We start from the raw sequence: 12,989 nt of genomic DNA, 5'->3' as shown, positions 1-12,989 counted from the left end.
AACGCAGCGTGTGAGAAGATTAGGAAAACTGTACATAAAGGGACAGTATGTGTCATACACACAATGGAAGAATGGCTACTACATGTGTGAGCAAGGTCGTGGTCTGAAATTTAAAATAAAGAAGATGGAATAAATGCTTTAACCTACGCAACTTATCTGTCTATTGAATTTATGCGCAATGCCAGTAACTAATCACAATGCAGTTTTCTGCTCCTCAGTTGATCTAACCTAGCAGTTACATGCCTCTTGTTAAACGAACATGACTGTGAGTAAACCCACATCCATAAAAGCAACACTGGAGACATTGTAGGAGTATGTTGCAAAATTTGTATTTGGTGAACAACAATTTGCTGTGCAATATGTACAAAACATGCAGTTAGCAGATCCAGTTAGTGATCAGCTATAAGCGGCAGGCGAAAATTGCTAAGGAAACAGCATACATGAAATACTTGCTCTGCAATATCAATCATAGATATTGGGAATGGCCTATCAAGGATATGGAAAGCCTTTACTCTGCGAATGGCCCTCTCAACATGCACCCTGGCACACGCCACACGTCTTGTTTCTATAACGTCAGCACAACTCATCTGGGGTTCGTGACTCTGACGATATGGCGGTCTGTACAATGTAATGCGTGGTGGCATTGCAGGGAACACGAATCCTTTATCTACCATGATCCCATCACCTGGTTGGAGTTGGTCCAAGATGCCGCTCTCCTCCACCACAAGACTATCAGAAACAGATCCACCCCACAGCTTTGACACGAAGGCAATATACCCATCGGGTGTGCAACCAATTACAGCTTTGTAGGTATTGTAATGCTTATATGTTGAAAACGTTCGTCTCTTCACATTCAGGGAGGACGGTTTCTGAATACGAATTTCAGTGGCATCCAGTACCAGCCGAGTGTTCTCAAAACCTTGAAAGGACTTGGGCAAATACGGCTTTATATTCTCCACTGTTGGAAAGGTTGTTATTGCTTTGAGCTTATGGACAAGAAAATTGATCCATGTTGCAAATATACGACTGAAATGGCCCTCTGATAGCATGAAATTCCGTGCAACTTCCCTACCAGGCATGCCAGTCCTCAGGCGGACAAGAACCATAAAAAATTCGTCAATAAGCTCGGTCTCCTTCAGCTTGCCTCGTGTCTCATTTTCTTTACGGTTGCAGAGTCCCCAGTACGTCATCTTGCTGGCATCCCGGTGGAGGTACCGAAACAGACTTGTAAACGCTTCAAAGCTTGGAAGGCCAGTGTAGAACATGGCATCGTCTGTTGATCCTCTGATAAGGTCCACATTCAAAAGCTGTGACTTGGCTTTCTCCAGGCTGCATTCCATGTATAACACCTGTGCCTTTAACTCCTCCATCTCTTTTTGCATTGATGCAATCTTCTCCGCAGCATCTCTGTTGACAACCGCAGTTCATGATGAACAGGGCTGATGAGGATCTGAAATAGAGAGCATATTGTCTGAGGTTTGTGCAGCAGGAAAAGCAAAGAAATGCAGCAGGGAGGACGTTTTCACTACACTACACCATTTCAACACCTTACCACGGTCACCCACGCTTATTGTGCCTTCACTTGGGTTTGGGTCACTGAGGTTGACCACGTCATTGTCGATGGCTGGTCGATTAACCAATGGCTCCCAAGGGGCTTCCAAAACGCACATGGCAACAGTGTCCTGGTACTGTGCATTAATGTTATCTGTGCCCTGTCTGGAGTTTTTTTCGGACTGGCTAGGGACATTGGCATCAGTAGCCGGGGTGCTACACCTAACTGTGTCCTCAATGATGCCTGTCACTTGCACGCTGATTGTGTTCCCACTGTCTTCCTCACTGGCCTGGCTACCCCGTGGGTTACTTAAGCGGTCATTATTTCGGTGACTTTCCCTGTCAATATTCTGTCGGCTACCGTGACCCTCTGTCGATGTTGCAGCGCCACTGTCTGGGTAAATGAAATTAAGACAAACGAGTATCATTGCACTGACTTCCTGTGACTATTACACTGCCCTACATGCATGCACGGCTAGGACTACAACCAACAGTTGAAGCATGCTCCTCATTGTTGCACGTCACACAAGAGATGTCCCATGCTCCAGGAGTAGCTATGGCAATACGTGAACATCGAAACACAATCTGACGAGACTTTTCCAACAACAATACTAGATCACGCCATCTCTTATTTTTCCTTCATCACAATTTTTGTCTTCTCTATGGAGCCATCTCAGAACCGGTAAGCTGTGCGTACCCACAAAAATGTTGCAGTGTCATACTGATTATAGCCTGTGCTTGTTATAACCTTTATTATCTTTTAATGCTTTGTAATCTCTGTACTGCTTCCTGCCTCATTTGCTTGTCCATCTGGCGACCTTACATGACCACTGAATGAATTCTCAATCTCGTCATCACGCATTCATCACGCGTTTTGATATTTTTTTCGCGCGATTAACCGGACAATCACAACCAACTTACGAAATGGGATGAAAATTGTTTTCGTGGTTACCTGATGCGCGTCTACTTAGTTTCTTCCAGCGGGTGTAGCGGTGAAGTGTTTGAGCCGGCCTTTTCCTGTAGGTGAAAACGCTCGGCACGAAATCCGGGTGCCCTTCTGTCGTTGACGGGCTCCCTTATAATTATGGCAGAAAACATTGCTCAAGTTTTTGTCCGTGAGTACTTCAGACATGAAAAGTGCGATTAATTACCTGTAATGAAATGGGCACCACATATCCGCGAGTGAGCGTTTGGCTGCCACGGCGTGCCATCAGGCTCCTGTCTCTTCACGGCTTGGACCCACAAAAGACGTTTCCGGGGATGTAACCTTGCAGATGGGAATCGGAAAAAGCCCACGGTATTTTCTGCGCCTCCCCGATAATAGTTCGTGCAGCCAAAAGCGACACAATGCACTGGCATCTCGTTCACCTATTCACAGCCTATTCGCATGCGAGAACCATGTTTCCCAACCAAAGTGAAGCACAGTGCTCCCGCATCCCCTGGTGTCGAGAGTATCACGATCGCGCATGCGCAGTTGACTTTTCGACAAGTCGTGGATTAGAAAGTCCATATTAGGTAGCAAGTAACATACAAATAACTCGTTATTTTTCCAAAGTATCTTAGGAACTCCAAGATCATTTTCATTACGTGTAACTTCGTTAGAAACTTAGCAACTTAGCAACTTAACTTTCAATTTTTTGCACAGTAATGTAACTTGTAACGAGTTCCTTTTGCCGAGTAACCTCCTCAACTCTGCTAAATACATTGTCTGCCATTGAGGAACTTTACAGTGAGTGCGGTACACCTGAAGCTGTAGCACTGTAAATTGTCTTGTGATAGTGACAACCTTTTCCTTATCCTTTCATAGTTGACGCTTGTCTACATATTTGAATTATTGAGTAATCGAATTTAATTGTTCATGTTCTTAGGCACCTTGAGGCTTGTGTTGTGTTTGTCTGTTTGCGTTACAGCCTCTAAACCGTTACTTTCCATCATGTTCCCTACACATTTACGTGATTATCGAAACGTGGTTGTATGTGTACATTACAGTAAACAGGGTTACTTGATGTCATTATTCGATTCATATACGACATTTATACTATTCGCACGGCCCTAATTATAATGCCGTCATTCCTCGTGATTTCAGGAACAAATGGGTTACACGTCTTTTTCTGACCGTTTACATGAATGCAAAGTGTCACAGAAAGGTGTGCTGATACCATTTTGAAACAGACCAGGAGAGTGGACCACATCATTCGAACTGATGGTTGGCCAGGACCGTGTATCGTGTAGCGAAGTTTCGTGTTTTAGATTCAGATCATTCACAACTGCTTTAGGGGTGTGTGTATGCTTCTACACTTTAGAAACAGCAGGTGCTGGTGGTGGAGGTCATGACGGAAGGTGTGCTTGAAACGAAACTTCAATACTTTGCGTAATATGCCACTCCTAAACGTAATCAAAGCGCAACCCAAACAGTGTAGGTACACGGGGCACATATTATAACAAAGTAACTGTTTTAAGTGTGCCGCGTACGTCCTCTTTGCGCTAGACAACCAAGTGGAATTGGTTATAACCAATTCCACAAATACAAAAATGAAAATTGACTTCGTATTGGCAGATGACTGACTTTCGACTGACTCTATTGACATCCTACTTCCATTTATATTTTATTGACAGAAATCAGTAAATGTCAATTGACCTGTTGTTGACAATTGGTTGACAGTGTTTTGATTGACTGAGGTTTTCACGTGTCGATTGATCCTTGCTGGACAAATGATTGACATTTTTTACTGGTAGCAATCAGTAAAATAGGTAGAAAAATTTGCTAGGTAAATGGAGAGTGGGGGCACTCAGCACAGGCACAGCAATATAATTATACAAAAATGATATATTCACCAACAAGAAAAGTTACTTCTGGAGAATGGACACTGAAAAATGTTACCGGTGCAAGGTATGCAAATGCAATTTTTCCCGTTCACATGGCACGGCCATGCACAGAGGTTGAGAAGTGTAACAGCAGAAATGATTTCAGGAGACAGAAAATGAACAACATAGGGGGGGCTAATTCGACGAAACAACCTGGTGCAAGGCATGCACATGCAATTTTTCACATTCACATGGCACGGCCAAGCACAGAGGTTGAGAAGTGCATTGTCAGTCATTTTTATACCCCTAGAGGTAGAAATGGCTTGTCCTGTGGCGCATCCCCCAAAAGGGTTAAAGCGTATACCTTCAATTAAGGTATCAAAATATAGCCCCCAACCAAGGTATCGATGTATATACCTCTGGGTGCAGAAATTATACCGCTAGGTGCAGAATATATACCTTACCGAAGGTGCACATAATATACTCCAAGGGATAATGTGATACCTGCCATAGGGTGCAAAAAATATACCCAGAGGTGCCGAATGTACACCTTCCCAAGGGTGCACATAATATACTTCAAGGGATAATGCGATACCTGCCATACGGTGCAAAGAATATACCCGGGGAGCACAATTTGCACTTTAGTAAAGGTGCGCATAATGTATCCTAAGGTATAATCTGATACCTGCCCTAATGTGCAAAAAAATAAACCTCAGGTATAATTATTTACACCCACCAGCATAGAAAGAAATGCCCCAAGGTATCACAAAGGTGGCATCGCACATACTCTTTACAGGGCTTATATTAGGCACGAATAAAGCCCTTATGCCACTAACACTCTAATCTTAATTCTGACAGTTACACAGACACAGAATACATGTTTGCCTGGAATTTTATTTGTCCAGAGCATGAAAAAAGTGCAGGAGGTCTACACACTTTGACCGCGGCTTGGTGACGGACAATTTCAAGATTGCCCTTTCAATGAAGGTGAGAGTGTCAGCACCTTTTTTTTGGGGGGGTATCTGACGTGGAAGATCCAGTAGGCCGAGAACAGTGATGACAGACCGAGAAGCATGGAGGAGCAGTCGCAGACAGGCTCAGCATCAACAAAGAGACTGATGATTCCATCTTGTCGTCGTAACACAGGAGAGAGGGTCATGTCTTCCTTCTGAAATGTGTATGCGTATAGTAAGTATATAATCATACACGATGAAGGAACACCCACCTCTGTTATGAAGATGGAGAGCTCTTCTTTACACCTGGCTGCAACTATTTTGAGTCCCACTTCGCTGGTGTCTTCTGAAATAAAAGTACACGAAATCAAGACTGGAACAAATGGCAGCTGCAAACAAACTGACCCATGCTGTCCGTGACGAGAAGGACCTCATCCTCTGAGCCGTGCTCCTTGATGAGCTCAACCATGCGCTGGAACCCTTCTTCCAGAAAGGGAAGAAGATTTCTTTGGTACAACACCTCGAACTCCAGACGGGGAAGAAGATTTCTTTGGTACAACACCTCGAACTCCAGAAGGAGCTGTCAGAGAGAAATTGAATTAGTTGACCACATTGTGACCTAGGGCAGTTGAATGAGAAAAGCACAGGGACCACGGAATGAAATCAGGTGAGCCAGTGTTAGTGTTGCCATTGCGAACAATCTACATGTCACTGCCGAGCTGACTTGCATGCGGAACAGAGGGCATGGCATACCATCTTTCAGGAAGGGGTAAACACGCAGAGCTTCATCCACTGTTAGTGCTTTGATGTGCTCATGACGAGCTTGGGCTGTTACGAGAAGTCTTTCTCGGTAGGCAGGAGACTCGACAGAGGGTACCGTTGTGGCAAGCCATTGCCTATGCTGCACGACGGTTTCCTCTGTTTCCCCCTGAAGCACAAGGTGGTCCGCATGCTGAAAAGAAAGCCATACGAGGCATCTGTGGAATAACACGATGTTGGTCCCACCAAAAGGTGCAGAACTTTAGGCGACTGCCCAGCAGCTTCTACAGCCCTCCTTTTCGCCGTGTGTCGCTCCCGCATTTTTGTGAGGATCGGTATGTCACCTTGAAGCTTCCGTCTTTGATTTTTAAATTTCCTACGAAGGCCTTCCTTCCAGCTCCCCTGAAAAGAGATCAGAACAAGTGAACCAAAAGTATGAAGTATTGCAACACTGGTTTCATCTTAGTATGAGAGGGGGGGATATGTGCTGAATAAAACAGGAAAGGCAGGTCAGACCACTGGTCGTCTATTCCTAGGGCGAAATAGAAGAAACAGGGGAGGAAGCACGCACAATAAGTAAAGGAGTAAAGAAACAAGAGGGAATGGAAACTGCCATGGAAGGACAGAGTGACAAACAAAAGGATGCAGGGTACCATGCCATCTCCCAAATGGTCCTTCAAGTGTGGGTGCTTCGTGAGCAGCTATTCAATTATGCGATGATACAGTCTCTGTGAAGGGGACCTACAGAGAAGAAAATAGTGCAGATGTTGGCATGCTGAATTGTGTGGTGGACAGTAGAATTTGGAAGAACTTGCCATGTGACTTTAACGCATGCTTGAAACAGTTCACAGACAATAAATCTGCGAACTTTACGGCTTATAGGCTTCCCGGTGTTCAGAATTCGATCGTACGACCCAAAGGAGGGGAAGAGTACTTTCTTATAGTCGTAGGGGTCTTGAAGAAAGAAGTCTTATTCACGAAACGTGGGATCGGGAAGCAAATTCGTACAAAAAGAAAAAGGTGCGCGTAGTGACTGACGTTGGTTGAAAGTGAAGTTTCTAAAGTACAGCATGTCGCACTGGAACAAGACCACCTGCATAGGATATCGTTCAGCTTAACGGTTTTATAGAAAGTCAGCATAGCATCGTTTTATCATTGATAAAATCAAATGATCTGACATTTTAATACGCTTCATATACAAGCCCCCACCATTTGCGTGTCAGGACTTTATACCGGAAGCGGGACTTAGTTCCGGTATGCTGGCGCAGGGAGGTCAATGCCACATTTTGGGTTACTGTTTTGTGCATACAAGAAGGAAATGAATGGCCGGAGAATTACGATTATCCGCATGGATGGTGGCAGCGCATATTCAAATCCGCGTACAATATAGAACATTCTATCTATGAGTCTGGTATGTGTGCTTTCGCCCTTCGACCAGCCCTACAAAAGTAGTTGCAACGTTTACAACCACGTCATCAGCGACACATAGTTTCGTAGCACATGTATCTGAGATTTGCGATAATACGGCCAACAGGTTCACGTCACCAGCCGGAATTGCAACATAAAAAACTGAGGTCGAATCAGGCAGTACACGTTACCCGTGATCTTTTAAATTTTGCTCGCTCAGGGCGTTATTTATATAGTTATTAATATGTTTACAGATAATGCACTGCCACTTTCATTAATGGTATTTTTCCGTGTTCTAAACGATAGGAAGAAGGACATGATAAAATGAGCTAGAAGCGACCAAACTACCGTGGACCCCATTGAAAGAACGAGTGTATATGAACATCACATACACCAAGAGTAATTTCTGGATTACTCTTGTGCAAAAAAAAGAAAAAGAAAAATGAACAGAAGAAATCCCCTGGTAGGCGAGTGATACTAGGCATAGTGTCTCGTTCGAGTGTGTCTGCTCATGTTCTTTCAAACGTGGGAGTGAGTTGCATATAGGCACAATTATGTCTTGAGTATTTACTTACCGAGGTGCTTGGACAGTGAATGATAAGTCACAGTTTGACTCTGTGATATTTGTGACCTCAGTTGGCACCTGGATAAACATAAATCCCATAAGACCTCGTAAATATGAAATGAAATACTGGGAATATAGAAGTCTTGAAACATTGTTTCACGAAACGTACAAAAAATTCTAACTAGAAAGTGATTTGGTAGAATATTATAAGGTCGACGGTGTTGGACTTCACCCGTCTCTTGATGCAGCTTCGATAAAGTGCTAATTTATGATATTTGTTGAGTTTTTGAAATTGCCGTCTGAACCGCATTCTTTTTTTTTACTAAAACAAAGCGCTTCCGAAGTTTGTCTAAACTTACTACGAAGTGCGCCGCACAGTATGCCGGGAGTAAATGAAAATACTTCGAAAACAAACAAAACGCGCGAATGATGGCGAACACGAAAAATTGAAGGTAGACGTGAAAGTATTACCCCTGTCAGACGGGTACATATACGGCCTTAACGGTCACTGTCGTAAATGCATACCAGACGGTCAGCAATAATGCCTTTGCGACAAAACTGAGGTAGAAGGGCAACGGCGTTCCCGCAAGACAGTCTACGGCATTCCATCGAAACTGCCCAAGCCTCGTTACCAAGTACACCATAAACAGGATTTAGCAAATTTAATTCATCTCGAAATAAAATGCTTTTTACCCGACGTAATATTGTCATCTTTTGTTTTTCGTGTTTTTCTGGCGTTTTTGCACTTTGCTTCGCTTCTTATTCCATCTGTACAGCTACGTTCGTAGTTACACCCTCGAACCACTGCATGCGGCATCGCACTGTGTCGTCTGCATCCAAACAGTTAGACGCTACTCAAAAAAAATATCCAAAGCACTTAAAAGCAAATATAGGTTGCTGTTGTATTTTGAAAATACCAACAAAACGTTGTTTTCGTGAACTTTCAGTAAGAAAAAGCGTGATTTCGCTACATTACATTCAACGTTCACAGACTTCTCGTCGTGGACGTGGACGTCATCGACAAAATGCCTTCACGGATACCGTCTGGCAGCTCCCCAGAGCTTAGGGCCGTATGTAACTTACGGCCATTTCTTAACGCCGTAAGTTTAAGGGTCATATATGTGCCCGTCTGACAGAGGTATATTACATCAATCAGGTGTTGAACAGCTCAAAGGGAGAGTCCGGAACCCATGAACTAAACGGACGCCAGCACACGTTTGCTTGTGACTCTTCTGACCACCCTTGTTCCCTCCCATCCATCACCGTAAAATTAATCATTTTTTGAAGATAACGGCCTTTCCCTACCAACCACATTATGCGTCGGGTATAAACGGGGCGGCCTCTGGTCCAATCGCCGGAGCGAAGTGCGCTTGCTCTGACGTCACTGATTGTCCCAAACTGTAACAGAAGTCCGATATGGCCAGCGCATTCGGTTAAATTCAATTTTCTCAAAAGACCGTTTGCTTTTCAGATTTGTTCGACATACGGTAAAAGGTCTCGAGTACTGTCTTTTAGCAGGAGAATCCGAACGCCCGTCAGGGTCCGGGCTGTCGCTTTAAGTTTCCAAATCGACTGCTCGCCGTGCTACCTAACACTTCTCAAAACTTCGCGTAGTTGAAAATAGTGATCTATACTTGGGGAGCAATTGCTGACAAATGATAAACTTTGTTTAAATGAACGCGCTGAGCCCCAACTGTAAATAAGCATCTACTCACTGGTGACGTCAGAACTGTGTCTGAGATCTGTTTCCAGGCCACCATTATTTTTGCTGCTTCTGGAACAGGCTCCTGCTCGTCGATATCGATGTAGTCCTTGACGTCGTCGTCATATACCTTCACACATGTTGGGAAAGAATTGTCATTTAGCACCCAAGACAAATGGGGAAAACGTTGCCGGAGTGAAAGACTTGTTGGCTAGAATGTAACACCATTACGCGCGAGCTATGACCAGGGTAGTAAACAGACTGATACATAATCCGAACTGCGATTAAGTTCCACAATGTAGGCTCTAGAACGGCACGGAGGAAACGCAGGAACGTGAACAGACTGCGAGAAGAAAAATACTGACATGAGGAGTACGTGTTACGAACCTGTCCATGCCGGACTGACAGACCACAGGCCGATTCCACGTAGGCCCTCGGTGGTCTTCTGGGGGCTTGTGCCTAGCACTGTCATCATGACAGCTAGTCGCCAAAGAAACTTTTCTCTGGACACACGCCTTGAAACACGAAAACGGACAAGTGAGATCCCTAGGGGATCTGAGTGACCTGAGGGATCTGAGTGAGAGGGGACAAGTGAGATCTAGGGGATAGGAGTCTGACGTACATGCGGTTCCTATCATTCCTATCATCGCGAGCGTAACGAGCACAGTGGGAAGGTAATGCATCGTGCGCAGCAGCATACTTTCATGTTATCTAAAAATGGTAGGCTCGTTCGGTGCCTTTTTGTGGCATTGCCAGACCCCCGTTGAACACGTGTAGTATATGAATCACGCCCGAGGGAAGGTATTGATAGCAGCGGCCGGAAGAATGTGATAAGCTAGGTCACCTATCATCTCTCCGAAATCTGATCTCATATCGTTGCCTCCACTGTTATACTGTTCGCCACTACCGGGTAAACACATGAACCGCTGAACAGGCGGCTGACTTTACAGCAGAATGGATCAAACGAATTTACTTACCAGTATGTTGCAGGTACCGCAATCAACGAATATCGAAAGACTTTCAATGAGGCTTTCGTATGTGGATACTTGGAGCTTGAGCTTCTTGCGGCTGCCACATGGCAAAATCGCCATACAAAACAGCGGCATCGTCTGGTCGTTCCGCCTGCCTCGCTTGCCTGCCTGGTCTTTTCTGTGCACCCAAAGCCTTGACCCGACAGATTTGTAGCCTCAAAACCAAAACGGCCAATGGGCACCAGAGCACAATGCGTGTCTACGGTCTGTTCATCTGGGGCACTAAGGATAGCCTCCTAAAGACCTTGAATAAAATGTGCCCGTAGGCGCTTAAGATAGCTTCGTTTTTGGAGAAGGCAGAGAGGAACCCCAGTGGAACATACGACCGCATTTTTCATGCGTTTTTGGAAGACACGACATATATTTGCAGGGACAACAAACAGCGGCCTTTTTTTGTACCTTGGATTCATTTTTATCTAATGCTCTTCAGTTCCACAGTAGGTGACAATTTAACGTAACGTATAACCGACCAACCGAGTAATAGCACATAGTTGGCATAGTATGCGTACAGGTACAGACATCAAATGCCTTGTTGCAATGAGGTTGCCAGGCACCCCACCATGTCCGTGGCTATGGCGCAAGAATGTAAACATGAAAAACATTTACATACCCACCTATAGCCGCCGACGGAAATGGACGACGAGCGCCGCCATCGACGTTTCGTCACGACGGGTATATCGCGCATGATTTCTATCGAGCGCACGTACCATCGATTCTTTCAGTTGTTGGCCTGGCTGCCACATTAAACACTTCGCATTCAGCCTTGTCTGCTGGTCCTTCTGTACCCTACAGTTTGGTGACCCGAACGTTGCAGCGTACATGGCACAGCCACCAGCCCCTACCACTTCCTCCGCCTCCGACGATGCCTCAGTGCCGTCGTCAATTCAGCACTACGCCATGCGGCTGCCGCCCTTCTGGAGCCACAATCCGGGCGTATGGTTCCTACAGGAGGAATGTCAGTTCGCTCTCGGGGGCATAACATCACAGCTGACCAAATTTCGCCATGTGGTGAGCACACTGCCGCAAGACGTTGCCGCCCAAGTGGTCGACATCCTTTCCGCTCCATCCGCAGCCAACCAGTACGACGCGCTCAAGACCGCTGTCCTCGAGCGAACCACGGCTTCGGAACGCAAGCGCTTCCAAGAGCTCCTGTCTTCCGAAGATCTTGGCGACCGCCGTCCATCTGAACTATTGCGACACATGCAGGGGCTGCTTGGCGAGCGAGCCTTCTCCTTCGATGCCAGCCTCCTCAAACAACTCTTCCTGCAGCGCTTACCAAGAACCGTGCAGATGATCCTAGCGTCTGCGTCGACTCTGCCATTGCAAGCGCTTGCGGATCTTGCAGACAAGATGATGGAGGTTTCCAATCCGTCCATGTCAGCCATGCCCGCCGTACCGCCCTTGCCTTCAGCTGTTTCCCACGCGGCGTCTTCACCATCCGCCCACGTCCGGCTAACTTCTCCGCCTGACGGCTCCATCGCCCAGTTGCGCGAAGATTTTGGACGCCTCTCCGCCATGGTAGCGTCTGTCGTGTCATCGCGTGCGCCTTCCACTACAGACCCCGTTTCGCCCAGGCGTCGCCGATGCGATCGTCCGCGCTCCGCGTCCCGCTCCCCCAGTCGACGCCGTTCACCTCGTCGGCCTCTGCAAGACGAGTCCATCGGCCCTTGCTGGTACCACCAGCGGTACGGCTGCGAGGCCCGTCGGTGCACGCGACCATCTACTTGGACGGAAAACTTGCCCAGAGACCGTTAGCGGCTTCGACTGTCTCCACCACGCCTAGCAGCCGACTATTCTACGTTGTTGACCGGCCCTCAAAGACTCGCTTCCTCGTTGACACCGGCGCCGAAGTGAGCGTGATCCCCGCTTCAGGAAGTGACAAGGGTCGTCCAGCCATGTTCCATCTTACGGCTGTCAACAACACCGGCATTCCCGTCTTCCGACAGCTATCTGCCACCCTCGATCTGGGCCTTTGCAGAACGTTCCTCTGGCTTTTCCTTGTGTCCGGTGTCCGCCAGGCCATCCTGGGCGCCGACTTCTTACACCATTTCGGCTTATCTGTGGACGTCGCTCGCAAGCGCCTGATAGATACCTCCACCCATCTGTCAGTTCAGGCCCGCTCCGTTCATTCTGCGAGACCTCTCAGCGGCATCTCCATTTCTGCCCTCCACTCGCAATACGCTGCCGTCCTCAAGGACTTCCCAAGTCTCACGTAA

The 12,989-nt window shown here is 46.4% G+C and overlaps 2 protein-coding genes across 2 annotated transcripts; one reads left to right on the top strand and one right to left on the bottom strand.

The window, feature by feature from the left end:
* Positions 1-389: 389 nt before the first annotated feature.
* On the bottom strand, positions 390-1,079 carry LOC135383026 (uncharacterized). The gene has a single exon (XM_064612661.1). It carries the CDS (start codon positions 1,077-1,079, stop codon positions 390-392), a length of 690 nt encoding a protein of 229 aa, XP_064468731.1.
* A 10,513-nt stretch (positions 1,080-11,592) lies between these two features.
* On the top strand, positions 11,593-12,989 carry LOC135383010 (uncharacterized). Its single transcript, XM_064612653.1, has 2 exons — positions 11,593-12,291; positions 12,348-12,989. Exons 1-2 carry the CDS (start codon positions 11,593-11,595, stop codon positions 12,987-12,989), a joined length of 1,341 nt encoding a protein of 446 aa, XP_064468723.1.

The sequence above is a fragment of the Ornithodoros turicata genome, chromosome 2, assembly GCF_037126465.1.
Source record: "Ornithodoros turicata isolate Travis chromosome 2, ASM3712646v1, whole genome shotgun sequence".
Taxonomy (NCBI): Eukaryota; Metazoa; Arthropoda; class Arachnida; order Ixodida; family Argasidae; genus Ornithodoros; species Ornithodoros turicata.
Note: the sequence above shows the minus strand (reverse complement) of the source record. Positions and strands in the feature narration are given on the sequence as shown.